Genomic DNA, 18,831 nt, shown 5'->3' with positions numbered 1-18,831 from the left:
GCGACTATTTTAGATGGGGCGGTCAGACTGGGCGAATTGGTTGATTGTGTGTCAGCGGACAAAAGCATACATGTCGATTATTTACAGACTTGAGCCATATAGCTGGAATATTGCTATGCTTATAAGGATCCGTCATGGAGGATGGGGTGAGGGTCGCGCTGGGGTTTGGCTGGAAGGAGGGGACAGCAACATACTCTGCTTGTGCGTCTCACAATCGGTAAACGTCTGAGACCTGCTTCACGTCAGGTTTTCCTCCCACATCAAACTGACATGCCGTGATATATCTGTAATACTGTTAAAACCGGCGTCAAACACAACTCACTCTACCTTGATCAATACAAGTAGTGAGTGAGTATGGTTTTACGCCGCTTTTAGCAATATACCAGCAATATCACGGCGGGGGACACCAGAAATGGGCTTCACACATTGTACCCATGTCGGGAATCGAACCCGGGTCTTCGGCGTGACGATATCAAGTACCACTAGGCTACCCGACCGCCCCTCAATGCAAGTAGATTGACGTCAATTCTTATAAATAAAAGAGTCAGCAATAATAACTTCAGCTATTACTTATTTATTTATAAACACACAAACACCTGTAGACAGCGATATGAAATCTCATTGACGCCACTTAAGCGTAAAGAATGCTACACAAGCTTTGCCCATGCTTGCCAGTCAGATAATATTGGCCCGTTTGAGGCCGCAGCCTAATTATATTTTGTGGGTTTATATACACAAAATACATTCACTTCGATAGCCAATCAAAGCCATGGAATCACTCGAACTATACTTATTCAGTAATATTCAGAATGCTTAGCTTTAAAATGAATATTGTTCTAATGGTTTTGAAAAATATTCCCTTAGCACTCCAAGTCAACGTAACATTAAATCGGAATCATTACTGCAATGCGCCTCCGCCCACTATAGCTAGACAGAAACCCAGTCTTGGCTGTAATAAATGCTGTGCTGTTGAAGCACAGTCCGCGATCGTTAATCAACATAAACAATGTTGACAGTACAAGGACCTCAAAACAAGAAACAATCGCGCAAACGCACCAGTCAAACGAAACCCGCTTGATACCGACAACGTTCGCTGAACCAGACGCACACTGGATAGGGGCTCATGGCGGCACTGCTCACGTTATCAGGCAGGCTGTGGAACACTGGGTGATTGGATCATTTGCTAGCCATGGCTTCGTTCGTCACTGACAATAACAATATTCCGTCAAAACAGGACTATTTCCGAATATCCATACCGACGCTTTTAAGAATTCTGACCGGATTACCTCTGATGGGAGCAAGCGTGTGTGTTATTTTGTCTCTACTCTTTGATTTCGCCTCATCGACTGCTACACACTGCAAGGTACGCCGTTCTCATTGCCAACGTTTATAATCGATAATTTAATTTCCATTGCTAAATGTGCACTGTACTCCCGTGGAGTCGTGCGAGATTTGAGACAAGTGACATAAGCACTGGAGAAGTATTGACTAATTGTTATTAGTTTCCTTTCCAGTTACTAAGAGTAATAAGACTAAACACATGGGTGCTGTTGTACAAGACAAACTAAGGCGCGACGATGATCGTAAGTCTATGTTAAAGTATGGGAGTTGCGATCACCTCAGCGCTAAGATTCCTTTGTACAAGGGCACCTTGATCTCATTCAATACGAATGCGCTAAAGCCACGCGACACCAAAGCGATTGAGTTTGCGCCTGATATCGATTAATGGACCAGCCAGAAAGCGTAACGTGTGTTCGCACGCAGATTTTGTCAATTTCTAAGCTCCTTATTTATTTAATATAAAATGTCAAATATTACATTACATATAATCGATTAAGATGGGACAAGAGTGAGAGCATTCTTCCTGATATGAAAAGTGCGTGTTATATGAGTTTCTTACAACAATTTCCGATAGGCTCGTTTCACGCCATCTGGTGTAATTGTGGCTCGGTTCAATTGAGTCCCAGTACGTTTGATTACAGTTATTCACTACAATGATGTGTTTCTGTAAACTATAATATTGTAATTTATACTGATCTTACAGTTAATAATTTCCCTTAATACAAGAAGACAACGTCTCAGTTTGATACAAGTGGCCAAAAAAGACATCTAGACGTAATCTGAAAATGGGGTCCACACTTTTGTGCATACCGTAAATCCTTGAATAAACGCGGGGCCCTGGCCTTTGAATAAAAGGCCAGGGTCCCGTTCCACAAAGCGATCTTAGCGCTACGATTGTCGTAAGTCAGTGTTAAAGAATGGGAGTTACGATCGACTTAGCGCTAAGATCACTTTGTGGAACGGGGCCCAGGTAGTATTTTAGTCTGAAAATCTTAGGTTTGTGATGAGTGATTCTGGGAATTTTACCAATTATTGTCTGTAAGGATCTACCTACCGAATCAGTTTGAGGCACAGAACGTGAGGGGGAAAACAAGGCTTTCATGTAAAAATCCCATTCGGGATACATTGATTAGACGCCTCCCCCGAATTAACACCAGGTCTCTGGACCTTCCGAAATAAATATACACAGGGCGGTTATTTAAGGATTCACGGTACCCCGGTTTAAGCATACTTGCGTGATAATTATGAATTATGAGTGCCTAGGACATTTCAGTGATGTGCTTGAGGCCTTTGTATGCCCTCTTTTCATAGCTTGATGACCCGACTTCGGTCGAGCACTCAAGGCAATGAGAGAGCATGACTCAGGATATACTGAATGAATACCTGCCGCCCAACTTTTGTTGGCCCATTGTGCTGTTGATGGTTCAACGGTTAAGACAACCAGGTGGCTACCTTCGATTTCCGACTACATTCTAATCAGTTGATCAGTGTGTGCTTGTTCAGGAATAAACAGTGGGGTATAACCAGATCTGCATATTATAACAAAACATGTTATTTTTTATCATTCAATAATAATAATAATAATATAATAATAATAATAATAACAATAATAATAATAACAATAATAATGTGGGCAATCTCATTGAAATCAGAATGAAGTTCTCGCTACCGCAAGCGAAAAATTTGATCTGATTATCATCAGATATATAACCCGTATGCAGACGTCCAGATAATAGCCAAACATATATTCGTGGTCGCGAAGCGGCAAATCATTTTTAACCATTGATAAAAAACAATAACCTAAGGGAACAAGCTCTGCACAAACAAGCTTTAGAACCCAGTCACCTCTGTTGTGTTTTTCAGTGAGCAGATATGAACGTATGGAATTCTTGAACCAGCAGTGAGGTGCATGTTTTCAATAACACTTGTACTGTTACGTGCTTTGTGGTTTAATTAAGATCATAGTTGTCATTTCGAGGTGTCAGAACATTCATACATGTGTACATTGATACACCACAACGTAGTGAGTAGGATATACGAGTTTATCGTGATTATAGTGTTCGGGTTCAAATCTGCACATGGGTTCAACGCGTGACTCCCATTCCTGTGTCCCGCGTAAGCTGACCAATGCAGTCGGCTGTACGTGAGCCATCTCGCTTAAACGCAGCAGCTTCGACCCCTACACGTGCCAGAAACCGTGGATCGTGGGTTCGAATCCCAGATTCGTTCTGACTATGATTCATGCTGTGCGATGACAACAAGAAGTTTCTCTTATGTGTACCGGTAGGCAGGACATGTTTACCCTTTTCGCGAACACTTGGTGTCATCACTGATTTTCAGTGATCCATTCATTTAATTGTTTACAGCTATTATGTTTTTTACGTCCAATGGAATCGGCGGGTAGTCGAGACTGGTTACTCTCTGGCCTTGGCGTTTTATATATGGTAGTGTTATACTAACGGAAAAAAAGTAACTGATTCATATTAATTGGTGTTAATTTTATGTTATTGAAAATAACAAGATAATATTTGGTCATTCGTCTGATCAATATTTTATCATAACACATCCATTTACAAAACCCCATACCCGGTAACAGGAGACAGAGCGACATGCCTTAAAAGAGGGGTGGTGTACAACTCACTTACCAATGACAATATCGGGAGTGACCACTATTTGCGTTGAAACATGCGAGGTAGCGGATGTATATAGAAGACGCCAGGTGATTGATAACAGCCTGGGGGATGGGTGTTGTTCCAAGTGTCAACTGGGTTAGAGTTACTGATTGGTTCTGGTCCTGTCGTAGGCGTCGTACAACCTAACCCAAGGCAGGTTGTGTTGGGGGAGAGGTCTGGAGAAACATCAAAGAAGTCAAAGAGCCTGACCACCCGATCCATTTAGCCGCCTCATACCACTGGCTCCCGTGAAGATCCGGGTTGGAATTGGTCTTCAGCGGAGGGTCCATCTGACTAGTGGTAGGACACCACAGCAAACCATGCTTGTCGCAAGAGATTAACGGGACCTGGTGGTCAGGCTCGCTGACTTTGTTGATGCATGTCATCGTATCCCAATTGCGTAGGTCGATGCTCATGATGTCAGTCACTGGATTGTCTTGTCCAGACTCGATTATTTACAGCTGGTATGTGTGCTGAGTGCGACGTTGAACAACAAACAAACATACGACAAGCATAGGTTTTTGGTCACTTTCAGTCTTACCCGGAATACTGAAACAAGATATAGCATTAAGTAATGAGACGATCGAAACAAGAAACCTGACACTTTTTTCAGGGTATGAAACTCCCAAAAATTTCAGCCAGACCACAGGACTGGCTAGCTGAAATACTTGCCAGCCCTGACCAAAACCTGCCTGCCCACTATAATCATATGTTTCTCAGGATAAGCTGACGGGGTTTCTTTTGGGTTACATTTTATCATTCATCATTACATGTGAATTAATGCTTATCATCAGGAAATATTTAGAATATTTTCACATATGAAATATAACCCGACCGTCGGGCAGGGGGATTTGAAAATCTGGCAGCCCGAGTTGAAATCAACCCGTCTCGGACGGTCGGGCAGGCAGGTATTTCGAACACTGCTTATTTGAAATATTATTAAATAGACGAAACAATACTCCAAATGCAACGTATTTTTGTGATAATGAAGACAAACATATAGTTCTCATTGCACTTATTTACCCATGAATCCTATTGTATATGCATTTTAGGCAATCCTGTCGTCACAGGTATTTTCCCACCTCTCACGAGTTATGCTGTCAGCGCGTCACACAATGCTGCACCTGGCCGCGGTGACCTGGTACAACACAGTATAGTCTGTTTCATGTTTCGTATCGCTGGTTCGTATTCTTTCGTGACAATGTTATTTTCCGTAGATATAAATTAGTAAGAATGTTGTTATTTTCATATATGTTACTAATGATTGTCTTTATTTCAAAATAATCACATGTTAGGGCCATAACTATTTCCAACAGAATATAGTGTGTCAGTCCGTGGTACTCTTCATGTTGCATACAGTTTGACAATATACAGTAAGACGCCCTGTTCCCTTATCTTTCCACCCGTGGCTGGGATAAATACGCATAAACGGCTGTTGAAGCCTATCCTTCTCTGCTGAATGAGTGAGTAGAGTGTCTTAACGCCGCTTTTAGCAGTATTCCAGTATTATCACGGACAATAGTAATGTTTGTTTGTTGTTTAACGCCGCACTATTGCAGCTATTTGACGGCGGGCTGTAAGTAATCGAGTCTGGACCAGACAATCCACGAAATTGGGATTTGATGCATGACCACCCGATCCCGTTAGCCGCCTCTCACTACAAGCATAGTCACCTTTTACGGCACACATTGAACCATGTAGGGAATCGAACCTGGGCTTTCGGCGTGACAAGCGAACGTTTTACCAACTAGGCTACCCCACCATCCTCTTGTTGAGTACCTATGACCTGTGACTGCCCGCCAGTAGAACTCTGTCCGTTGTCCGATCACCTATCAGTCTGTTACTGATATGTTTTAGTTGGAATATTGCTGAGTGTGGCGTTAAACAACAAACAAAACATTTTAGGGACACGTTTGATGTGCAGTTGGGCTCCTTGCGTGCCAGAAACCCATGTCCTGATTCGGCTTGATTATGTTTCTAGATTTGTCGGCACCAACCCATGCTCTTGTATCTGACAGAATGGTAAACATCTGAGACCTGTATTACCTCGGACGTTCCTCCTAGATCAAACTGACACACAGTAAAATAACTGAAATTCTGTTCAAAGCGGCGTTTAACCAAACTCGCTCACCCAAAACTGATACATTTGTCGAACCTCAATTTTTAAATGGGTACCTGGTGCTGGCGTTTCTCTGACATATATTCCTATAGATAACTAATACGGATCAAAGACAGATATCAGTTACGAAGAGGGGGCACGGGTGGCCCAGTCGTCTAAGGCGCCGCGATTCGCTGTGCAGAGTTGCGTCCCTTGGGCACGCCAGAAACCTTTCATTGTGGGTTCGAATCCCGGTTCGCCCCGATTATGTTTCTAGGTTTGTCAGCACCATACCCGTGCTCGTGGGTTTCACCGAAGTGGTAAACGTCTGAGACCTGCATCACTTCGGGCTTTCCTCCCACATTAAGCTGTGTTACGACGTAAATTGTAATAAAAAGGTAAATTGTAATACTTGCAGCAAATTGTAATAATTTTGACGTAAATTGTAATAAAATTTGACGTAAATTGTAATACGCAAATTGTAATAAAAATTGACGTAAATTGTAATAATCTCAACTTGCGGTAAAATGTAATAACATTTTTCGTAAATTGTAATAACCTCATAAGTTTAATGTCAAAGGCGTTAAATGACTAGAACCTATCCTTGTCAGGGTTGGTACAGGGTTTATCGTACAATCGTCATTAGAGTATGGGTGTGGGGGAGGATTGAGGTCGATATCGTACATTGTTGTATAATTATATGTATATATAAACGCATTGGAATTTCATTTCTATGGTTGTCGAGAAGAGGATTAATTACTAAAGTACTTATGGAAATGAAAAAAACCTGTTTTGCTGGATTTAATAATCGACACAAAGCATTACGTAGATGTAAATACGAAATAACCAAACAACTGGAAAAGTACTAGTCTGGATTTGCTAGTTTTATCTCAGTGCTCAATACAAAATGTACTTTACAGGAGGTAATTTGTAGGCACATTCAACATTCAAAAATAAAACTAAGTCCAAATTGACATGGCAGAAACAGGCTATAGGCATTATGCAAATTAGCCTGGGAAAAAGTTATCAAAACAACAATAAAAATAACAGCTATGTTTATGTACATAATAATAATGACATGTAAATTGTTGTTTGAGAAGGGAATATGTTACTTTTACGTTCTGATATTTTGACGATGATTCACTATCCCACAATGCCACTCACAAATCACTAACCACTGACAAATCACATGCACGTGGGTTTCAAGCACCTGTTTTCACCTGTCGTCAAGGTGTCATAGGTCATGGACATTCACCTTGATCTCCTAACACCTGGTTATGCTCAGTTTCACAATAGTCTGTTTTGTTCATATTTTTACACACTTTTACGTGTAAAAAGACTGTATTTGTGCCAAGGCCCAATTAGTACTAATTGAGCTGTTTGAATACTTATATATTTTGTATATTAACTGCATTTATTTAAAATCGGAGATCGAAAAAACAGTTGTTTTTCATTTCCGTGAGTACTTTAGAATGAACTTAGTTTTCCTATTTATTTGAGAAATACTCTGTTTGTTTTGTACTTAATTGTAATATATCCTATTGACGATTTTCATCGTAATTGTTCATATTTAACCTAATATAATCATATTTCAATTGGTAAAGTAGGTAGTAGTATACACAATGGGATAATTATAACGTAACAAACTTACACAAATATATTGATGTGTAAATGTGGAAAGTCTGACTTTTACTGACTGAAGCAAATTTATTTATTTTGCAACTGTATATTTGTACATATTTTATGCGGAGAGGGGTTTACTAAGTTGCAAGAACTTGTCCCCAATACAATTCTCATTTTGTTCTGTGAATAAAATATGTTTAAACTAAACTAAACTAGCAAATGGATGACATGTCATTCTGCAGTAGTCTGCGTGCAAGCTGATTTATAATTGTTCATATACATAATATCAATTTATTATTATTCAAGTTTCAATTTTTTTAACGTTGCTCGGATGATGTAAAGCAAATAATGGCAATGTCCTGGGCGATGTACGTGTAGGTATGTGAACCCGCAAGGACTACCTTTATCAATTATTTTACGTGCAGCTTGTGTCATGTCTGTATTGTTAGAATGATACTCTAGCAAATGTACACATCGAAATTTATGACTGAAAGATCCATCCTCGGGCTAAAAATGATGGATTACATTAGGTACGTCTATTCGACAAATAGGTTAATTGATTTATCATCCAATAGTAGCTTAGCTAGGAGTCCATTGCAATAACATTGAGTTACGAGAGCTCTGTGCAACCGGACCCTGAAAATATGTCGATTTGCATTGGAGGTTTACTTAATTTGATAAGGAGCACATGTCCGTTTCCTTGAAACAAACGAGACAATTCAATCGTATTTATACATTAAATTTTGACGAGAATTCAAATACAACAAATGAGTGACAGATCTCCTGTGCAACGTCAAAGGAAAAAAACCAGTCGTCAGCAAATGCAGCATAGATTTCCCATGCATGGGAAAGGAGAATACTTAATACATAACATTATATACAATGTTTTTATTAATATCAAAAGAGGGGCGTGGATATTCTTTACCTACATTGCATATACTATTAGATATTGTGTATTCTCGATCTCTGTGAACTTCTCACAGATAAAGAAATACTAATAAATAAATGCAAACCATGTTAACTTATGCAATATTTGTAGCAATGTATGATTAACATATGGATCATTAATATAACATAAAATATTTCCTTTCATAGGAAGAAGTATATTGAATGAAATAAATGAATAAATGTAACTGTCTGGATTCCTTTCATATGTCATGAAGAACTAACTAATAACTCCTTGCCCAAACAACAAAAACAGATTCCATCATGATAACGGCACGAAATCATAATTCAAAGCATACACAAATAATATCCGGTATCTTCGGGCATGTCTTGTTGAGTTTCAAAGAGCATCAGAATGTATAATAAATTTGTTGCAATCAATTATTGCTGAAATATATCTGTTTTGATCAAAATTGAAAGGATGGAAAATCTATAACGAAAAGGGTTTTGTCACTCTCTTTTTTAACAATATGTCACAATTAAGTTATTTGTCGAATATACGGTTGTGTAACCCCTCATTTTGAACCCGAGGATGGATCTTTCAGTCATTTAAATTTATCGATGTTGACACCACCCTTTAATGACGATTGTACGATAAAGCCTATACCAACCATCTCTAACTTAACAGTTTTGTACGTTTGTCATCATACACAGTATTTCTCGAATTGTACATGTAAAACGCAAGCTCAACTGACAAAGATCATTTCTAGTCAATTGGCGTCTTGGACACTACGGTAGTAAGGTTATTACAATTTACGTAAGAATTTATTACATTTTACCGCAAGTAGAGATTATTACAATTTACGTCAATTTTTATTACAATTTACGTATAACAATTTACGTCAAATATTGTTACAATTTACGTTGTTATTACAATTTACGTCAAAATTATTACAATTTGCTGCAAGTATTACAATTCACCTTTTTATTACAATTTACGTCGTAACAAGCTGACACGCCGTGATATAACTGGAATACTGTTAAAAGCGGCGTTAAACCCAACTCACTCACACTATTACGAATAAAATGTCTCACATATGTCTTTAGATATACTTAACTTCAGATATGCTAAAAAAATACAATTTTGTCACTAGAATAAACAGTACAGAACACGCACGCACGCTCACATTGTCTCATGTGTAATATTCTCTGTGTACGTAATAAGAAGACGTTAAGCTATAGTGAGTGAGTGAGTTGGGTTTAACGCCGCTTTTAACATTATTCCAGTTATTTCACGGCGTGTCAGCTTTATGTGGGCGAAAAGCCCGAAGTAATGCAGGTCTCAGACGTTTACCACTTCGGTGAAACTCACGAGGACAGGTATGATGCTGACAAATCTAGAAACAGTATCGGGGCGAATCGGGATTCGAACCCACAATCATAGGTTTCTGGCGTGCCAAAGGGACGTAACTCTGCACTGCTGGGCCACCCATGCCCACTGGTGAGCTATAATGACAAACTAAACATTAAGTGTTCTATCAGTGTTCTGTATGCTATAAACCAATCAGATTAACTTGGTATCCCGATCCGCTTAGAACCACTGAGCAGGAACCTCTTTCTGTCATAAAACCGCTTTTCTTCCTCAGAGAGTTTAAATTTCCTAAATGTGTGTGTGTTATTAGATCCGTGAAGATCCGGGTTAGAGTAGGTCTTCAGCAACCCATGCTTGCAGTAAAAGGCAGCATGAGAGGGATGGTCAGGCTCGCTGACTTGGTTGATACATGTCATCGTACCTCAATTGCGTAGATCGATGCTCATGATGTCAATCACTGGATTGTCTGTGTAGTTCCATTATTTACAGACCGTCGTCATATAGCTGGAGTGCGGCGTTAAAACAACAAACAAACAACCAATCTTGTTTCACTGTTAAATCAGTGAGTGAATTGACGTCCCAAACAATTAATTATTTTAAGAATGACATATTACGATAAAATGATAATTACTCTCGTGTGTTTTCGTGTCGTATATATGAAGAATACGAACTGTATTACTATATTATGCGAGCCAAATGAAATAATTTTTATTCACTATATATGATATATTACGATACGTAAACATATTCGGTTAATAATATCCATTGTGTCCACGTGAATTATTTTTGTTTGTTGCTGTGTGACATCGGTTGTGGAGCAACGCGCAGAGAGACAATGCAACTGGTGGTCTGTACATAATCGATTGTGGACCAGACAATCAGGTGATTGACACTATGAGCATCGATCCACGCAACTGGGAGACGATGACATACATCAACCAAGTCAGCGAGCCTGATCACCGAATCTCGTTAGTCGCCTCTTACGACAAGCATGGGTTGCTGAAGATCAATTCTAACCTGGATCTTCACAGGTTCCACTTGAATGACGCTCACGTCACTATAAAATAGTTAACGTCATTTAATGTCACACTTCCTATTTCAGGTGGGGCGGTCGGGTAGCCAAGTAGTTAAAGCTTTAGCTGGTTGCGCCGAAGACCCGGGTTCGATACCCGACATGGGTACAATGTGTGAAGCCCATTTCCGTGATATTGCTGGAAGATTGCTTAAAGCGGCGTAAAATCAAAACTCACTCACTCACTCACTCCTATTCCAGGTACCCAACTACTTGCCTTCAATCAGCTCAGCAATCGGGGGCTACACTCCCCAGCGTTACATCTGGAGGATATGTATAGCCCTTCATTGTGCCCCTCGATTTCTCCTCGCCCTCGGCTACTTCAACTACCACACCTCCGTCGACATGCGACAGTACAACAGCATCTACACGGGGTTGGCAGCCTTGGCTACGACGTTACATATATGTGAAAATATGGCGCTGGTGGCATTGACGTATGTCTCGTCATCCGAAAACATCGGTACGTAATTGAAGATCTTATACAGATGAAATAGTTCTATATAATATCATTATATTCCTAACATACTTCTGGTTTCGTTCCCCAAAGTGGGCGGTAGGGTAGCTTAGTGGTTAAAGCGTTCGTTAGTCACGCCTCAGATCCGAGTTCGACTCCCCACATGGGTGGAATGTGTGATGCCCATTTCTAGTGTCCCCTGCCGTGATATTACTAGAATATTGCTAAAAGCGGCCTGACACCATAGCCACGATGTTAACGCCACGTCTCCTGTAAGTCAGTGTTATAGAACCGGAGTAATGACACTCGTATAACGCTAGGATCGCATTATGGAAAGGTGTCTACTTTCGCGACCCCAGTTTAGCCCCACGACTGTCGTTTAGTCCATGCTAAAGCATACAGGTCTTAAAACATTGGTAGTGCTACCATCGCTTTGGGCAAGTGGTCCTTAGGCCCTATTCCGCAAAGAGATCTTAGGTCTACCTCTGTCGTATGTCTAAGAACGTTTGTTTATGAACTATGCCCTCCTGTAATATCTGGGAAAAAGTCATAGTTTCCAAAAGTTTAAATATTGACTATTAAACTTCAAGAGGCGTTGAAAATGGACGAATGATATATTACAGTTTCCAAAGCACCAATGCCTGCGAAAAACAACTGCAACTATTTTTGTTCGTATATTTTTTAAGCCCCCCCAACCCCCCACATGCTTGATTTAGGTAACATGGCTCACGGATGGGTCGGTAGATGGGTATTTAGCTCACCTAATTGAAAATGTCAAGTGACCATATGTCATGGCGCGTTGTTCGTCCGGATGTCCCTCCGTCGAAAACCGACATCTCTGAAGCTACGAGTTGAAACTTTCTAAATGAATAATCCCAGTTATGGTGTCACTGAAAATAGATCAGAGAACGCTAATCCGGTATTAAACATGGCCGCCACGGCGGCCATATTCAAATGTCATTGTCCCCATTTATCCATGTAATATGAAATATTAGATTTGCGGCAAGCATGTGGTATGTGGAATAACCCGGACTCTACACGGGATGGCTCACAGCAGTTCAGTTCGGACTGCCGACCCTTGTTTGCTGGAGCACAAGGGTTAAACATATGCAATTGTGTCAATAGAACACTATGTAGACACTGGACACAAAAGTGACTTGAAGCGCGGCGCCAGCTGTTCAAACCTTCGAGCGTATAACAACAGCCGCTACCCTCAGGGCACACAGCGTTCTCAGCTCTGTGATTGTCGTAAGTCTATGTTGAAGTATGAGATTTACGATCGTCCCAGCGCTGAGATCGCTTTGTCGAACGGTACCCAGATTATTACCCACACGCTTCTTTTACACGTATTTACACCGTGTACGATGTGTTAACACTCGACGGGGTTTGTGAATGCAAACAGAGGTAAAAGCTCTCTCCGAGGGACGATACAAGGTTGAGATGACTTTCGTTTAAGGGACCGAGATCATTGTCATGGTCATTTATGTTAAACAGAATATAAGATATCACCTTCACACGTATTGAATCTCTGATTGATTAATAATCAATAGTTATATCAATATGGAAATTCAATTTGTAATATTCTAATAATATCACATTATTCCACAAGCACGTTCAATATATTTGCCTAACAGCATTTCTTGTGTAAAGAGCGTTTAGAGCAAAAACACTAAAGTCAGGTATAGGTTTTGTGCTGTAGTGGAGTTTCTGTTTCTGTTTCTGTTTCTGTTGAATATTAGAAAGATATTTATGAAGCAATACACAGACTTTACTGTCTTTTGAACAAACACGTTATTGTGAGATCAATACCACTGAGAAAGTGCTTGGTACGATAACACCCCGGGGATTGGTTAAAGGAGGCGATATGAATAGGTTTTATTGTTTCGGGATTTATCTTGAATGCGTTGTTTGACCTTCACTGTTACTAAATGTCATTTCATTTTGCAGATTCGCAGACCTAAAATCTGAGTCCTGGTATGGTCGATTGTTTGATCACAAATTCTTCTTTCAGAATTCCACGAAAATGCATTCATTGCCTTCATGGTGTTCTCACTCACATATATGCTGCTCATGTGCATTTTGTTCTCCTGGGGACGCACTGGCAACGGAAGAAAAATTACTCCCGTGGTAAGTACTAAATATAAGCGGCATATTTGTGTCGTTGAACAGACATAACTGTAAGGCTTCTGTGTGGAATTGTCAGTTTCATTCTTTTAATGGGGAAAAAGAGTTCCAGAACTATTGCAAAGCCTCCAGGCTCCTTAGAACTCGACTCATGTTAATAGACTCGGTACGTCATCCCAGGGGTGGGAAGAACTGCATCTCGCTCATTCGTCACTTCTCGACTCTTTCCGCAACGTCAGCTTGTCCCGGAATGACACGAGTAGGTTACGAATGCATCTCTGAGTTGCCCCTTAGCCCTGTCTCCCTATTCCATCCGATTTGGAACCTTGGTCTGTCGGCACCTCCACTGCTAATTGTCATCTCTCACAACATTGATTGTATATTTGCAGTGATATTGATGTGATATTACGTACTGGCTGTGGAGTTAAACAATATTTATTCTCATTTAGACATTTGACGACAGTAGAAAGATGTGGACGCATCACAAAGCAAGACCGAATCATATATTTCTGCCTATTGTGAGAAACCTGAAATGTTCCTGTCTTTCGAGCCACCTCTTTCACTCGCGGTGTGATAGCCTGGTGGTTAATGTGTTCGCTTGTCACGTCACCGTGAAGATCCGGGTTAGAATTGATCTTCAGCAGCCCAAACTTGATTGTTGTAATAAGCGGCTAACGGATGGGATGTTCAGGCCGGCTGAGTTGGCTGATGCATGTCATTGTATCCCAATTGCGTAGATCGATGCTCATGATGTCAATCACTTGATTGTCTGGTCCAGACTCCATCATTTACAGACCGCCGCAATATAGTTGGAACATTGGAGTGCGACGTTGAACTACATTAAACAACCACGTCACCGCCCGGTTTTAATACCTTGATTTGTACAATATCTCACCCATTCCTTCTCTCAACTGCGTCCTGGCCACAGCTTTACGCATACCTATGATTGTGGGTTCGAATCCCGGTTCGCCCCGATTATGTTTCTAGGTTTGTCAGCACCATACCCGTGCTCGTGGGTTTCACCGAAGTGGTAAACGTCTGAGACCTGTATCACTTCGGGCTTTCCTCCCACATTAAGCTGACACGCCGCGATATAACTGGAATACTGTTTAAAGCGGCGTTAAACCCAACTCACTCACTCATGCAATATAGTCACGCAACGCGCATCACGCAATGTATGGTAGACCAAAACATATATTTTTGTCAGGGGTGAAATATAGATGTTACAATTATAAATATGAATCTTCATTGCAGGAAAGGAAATCTCTTAACCTCAAGGCCACGTTGTTCATCTTTAACCTGTTCATTTTCCTGTTTGCGGTGTACCTTTACTTCCGACATCACGACTACTGCGAACCAGGAGGTATGCTTCCTATCAAATAGACCGTAAAGTTCGGGTGGAATAGGTCTTGAGCAACCCATGCTTGTCGTAAGAGGCGACTAACGGGATCGGAAGGTCAGGCTCGCTGACTTGGTTGATGTATGTCATCGATCCCAATTGCGTTTATCGATGCTCATGATATTAATCACTGGATTGTCTGGTCCAGACTCGATTATTCACAGACCGCCGTCATATGGATGGAATATTGCTGAGTGGGGCGTTAACCAACCAACCATATCAAATAATGTGTGAACAACTGATGCTGAACGTGGTTAGAGAGTTGTTTCCCGAAAGCTACTTGCTTCTCCGGGAGGGGGAGGGGGTGGGGGGGGGGTGGGGTGGGGGGCCTTGGGCACGCCAGAAACCTATGATTATGTTTCTAGGTTTGTCAGCACCATACCCGTGCTCGTGGGTTTCAACGAAGTGGTAAACGTCTGAGACCTGCATCACTTCGGGCTTTCCTCCCACATTGAGCTGACACGCCGTGATATAACTGGAATACTGTTAAAAGCGGCGTTAAACCCAACTCACTCATTCACTCACTAATTGCCTCGGGGTAAGCAAACATGTCCGTGAGCAAATACTTTGCTCTGTGTTATAAATGGAACAGTTTACTTAGGCATTGTATTCATACCCGGTTCTGCGGCAGCCACAGCCCTATTGAAAAAGCTATTTATCGCCGTTTTGTTCAATATGAAATGCAGTTTTGTATGTGTAGTTAGTAGTAGGACACAACAGATATGTTTCGGTTATTTTGAGAGGTTTACCTTGATATGACCTTTGCACGTGGACTTTACTGAAATTAGAAACTTCTTATGTCCTCTCCTCAGCCATTTTCTTTCAAAATATAATGATATTTGGTATTTGTGTATTTACTAATCCGGCTCATCTTAAATATTCTCCTTTATTTGATTGTTTTTATTTTGACCATGCTCTCAAATTGTCTGAAAATGCATTTTCTCCCGTTGGTAAACATCATCTCGCCAGAACCCTTGGACCAACGAAGCTGAGACTTCACATACTTGTATCCAGTATTAATGAAACCGATATGATATAATATTTGTTCAAAATATTCTAATCCGACCTGCAATATGGCCGCAACAGCTGTCACATTGGAAGGGCTGTCACGGTCATTAATCGGACAGTTAAGCGTAATAAATTTGGTGACTATTTTGCAAGCTCTGGGATAACTTCTGTTTATTTGTGTAATAATTTTAATTTTGACATTGCTTTTGTCGTCATGTTTTTATTTAATGCTTGGCTCTGTATTTCTTTTTTTGGGATACGATGACATGCATCATCCAAGTCAGCGAACCTGACCACCCGATCCCGTTAGTCGACAAGCATAGTCGCCTTTTACGGCAAGCATGTTATAGGAGACGTTCTCAATTAAATCGTCTGGAGTAAGACCTCATTATGACCTACGACTCGTTATGACGTAGGTTTTGCAACTAAAATACCAGGCTCCTATGGCTGTCGGGTGGGATTACATGAAGGTACCTACTATATCGCGAACCTTGAACTCGTGTCTCTTACCGTCATGGTGAGTGATTGTTGCGGTTTCTTTCTCTTTTCAGTATACACTGGATTTGCAGCGTGCGAGTATCTCACGGTGATATCTAACATAGCGTTTCACGGCACTGTGTCTCTGGATTGGAAGGACTACACGTTGATGCTCAGTCACAACGACTTTGTGGACAAATTACAGGGCAAGTCCGACTGATGACTGCCTTATGTTTAGATTGTTACTGTACATATAGAATGAGTGTGTTATTTTGGGAGCGTGTGGCTATTGTCTCAGCCTTTGTTCACATTAAAAGTATTAAAAACAGCTTTTGAGTCATGTTCCATTGAATTGTATATTTGTATAACAGAACTTGTTGAAGATTGCGTATATGGAGGTTTCATTAGATCGACGTGTATGCCTGGGGGATAGCACCATAAAGCGTCTCTTCCCATGAATAAGTCATCTTCCCGAGGCAAGAGAGTTAACTGACTTTAAAAGTCCAGTGGAAACTCTCTTGCCTCGGGGAGATGTGAATAAGTAGGACCAACTGATTCTTTCATACTACTGTAAATTTATTTTTCATGGAATGAAAGAATCGGGTGAAAGATTGCAACATTTTGTTTGTTTGTTTCTTATTTAACGCCGCACTCAGCAATATTCCAGCTATAAGACGGCGGTCTGTAAATAGTCTGGACCAGACAATCCAGTGATTGACAACATGAGCATCGAACCACACAATATGGATCGATGACATGCATCAACCAAGTCAGCGAGCCTGACCACCCGGTCTCGTTAGTAGCCTCTTACGACAAGCATACTTTTATTATTTTTTTAGTAGTGTAGAAGCGTCGCATTCCCACATAGGCACACTGATGGGATGGATGCCCCAATTAATTACTTTGTCCCTGACACATGACACGAAGGGTGAAACACAGACCCAGCCACATCCACCATCCAGTCGTCTTATGTGCTATAGTTTATTATGCAGAGTTGCCTCCCTTACGCGAACCAGAATACTATGACCGTGGGTTCGAATCCGAAATTTGCTTTTTATAATTCGTGGTTTGACAGCCCCACGCTGGTGTTTCACTAAAGTGGTAAAAGTCAAACACCTGCATAACTTTGGGGTCCTTCCCATGTTATACTGACGCGATAAACTGTTGTGGCGTTAAGCCCAATTTCCCCTCACTATCCTCAACCCAAGATGATAATGATCTAGCCAGTTAGTACGAATCAATTAAAATTAATTAACATCCAATAAAATAATCTTACCGCCGACATTGTCAAGTATAGTTAACCGGCAACATACCTTGTATTTAAGAAATAAATGACGGGTGGGAGTTGTTTATCTACAATAATACACTGCAGGGAGAATAAACCATGAGGGGCGCAACCCCGAGTTGTTTTCTCCTCCTCAACATTATGTTCAGCCTTTTTAAGCATGATTAAATGTACAAGCTTTCAAAATATTTACCCGTTTTTTAATAATGATGACTCCTTCAAGAGAATCCAACCTCTGCAATTTCGGACAAGTCCATTTTATGCACAGCTGGAGGGGGCACGGGTGGCCCAGTCGTCTAAGGCGCCGCGATTCGCAGTGCAGAGTTGCGTCCCTTGGACACGCCAGAAACCTATGATTGTGGGTTCGAATCCCGGTTCGCCCCGATTATGTTTCTAGGTTTGTGAGCACCATACCCGTGCTCGTGGGTTTCACCGAAGTGGTAAACGTCTGAGACCTGCATCACTTCGGGCTTTCCTCCAACATTAAGCTGACACGCCGCGATATAACTGGAATAGTGTTAAAAGCGGCGTTAAACCCAACTCACTCACTCACTCACAGCTGGACATTTCTCGCATATTCCCACAATCCTCACGTCGATTACCTGTCCCTTTTCTCCCAACACCGAATGTCATATCTTTCACGGTTTGGGCTTTCGGCAATCGCCTTTATCGGTGTTGTCCAGCTACATGTATCAGGAACAACTCACAAGACAATTCCCTCTCGAAGAAAATGTTCCTGAAAACTCTTGAAAAATAATTATTTGAACTTTGAAAAAAAGAAAAAGACTACCACAAAAAATATATTGTTGTCAGGTGTTTTTCCAGTCTCATAGGTTTAATTGAAAAATATCTGGTTTTGCAGCTGAAGCTGAAAAAATATCTGATCTTGATACAAAATTCCTGGCCCTCCCCCAGAATATGAAATAGTCGGTCCCTTATCACCATGATGCTATACACTAGATACGACATACATCTACCATCTCATTTATAGGGGGCTGTGCTCAATGGTCCAGTCTAGGTC

The 18,831-nt window shown here is 40.9% G+C and overlaps 1 protein-coding gene across 1 annotated transcript; it reads left to right on the top strand.

The window, feature by feature from the left end:
- The first annotated feature begins 1,009 nt into the window (after window positions 1–1,009).
- On the top strand, window positions 1,010–16,854 carry LOC124147542 (post-GPI attachment to proteins factor 2-like). Its single transcript, XM_048388341.1, has 5 exons — window positions 1,010–1,363; window positions 11,265–11,523; window positions 13,529–13,644; window positions 14,896–15,004; window positions 16,600–16,854. The coding sequence occupies exons 1-5, from the start codon at window positions 1,190–1,192 to the stop codon at window positions 16,743–16,745; spliced, it is 804 nt and encodes a 267-aa protein (XP_048244298.1). The 5' UTR covers window positions 1,010–1,189; the 3' UTR covers window positions 16,746–16,854.
- Window positions 16,855–18,831: the final 1,977 nt, after the last annotated feature.

Source organism: Haliotis rufescens, unplaced genomic scaffold (assembly GCF_023055435.1).
Source record: "Haliotis rufescens isolate VD_foot unplaced genomic scaffold, xgHalRufe1.0.p SCAF_7, whole genome shotgun sequence".
Taxonomy (NCBI): domain Eukaryota; kingdom Metazoa; phylum Mollusca; class Gastropoda; order Lepetellida; family Haliotidae; genus Haliotis; species Haliotis rufescens.
This window is presented reverse-complemented; position numbering and strand designations above follow the sequence as displayed.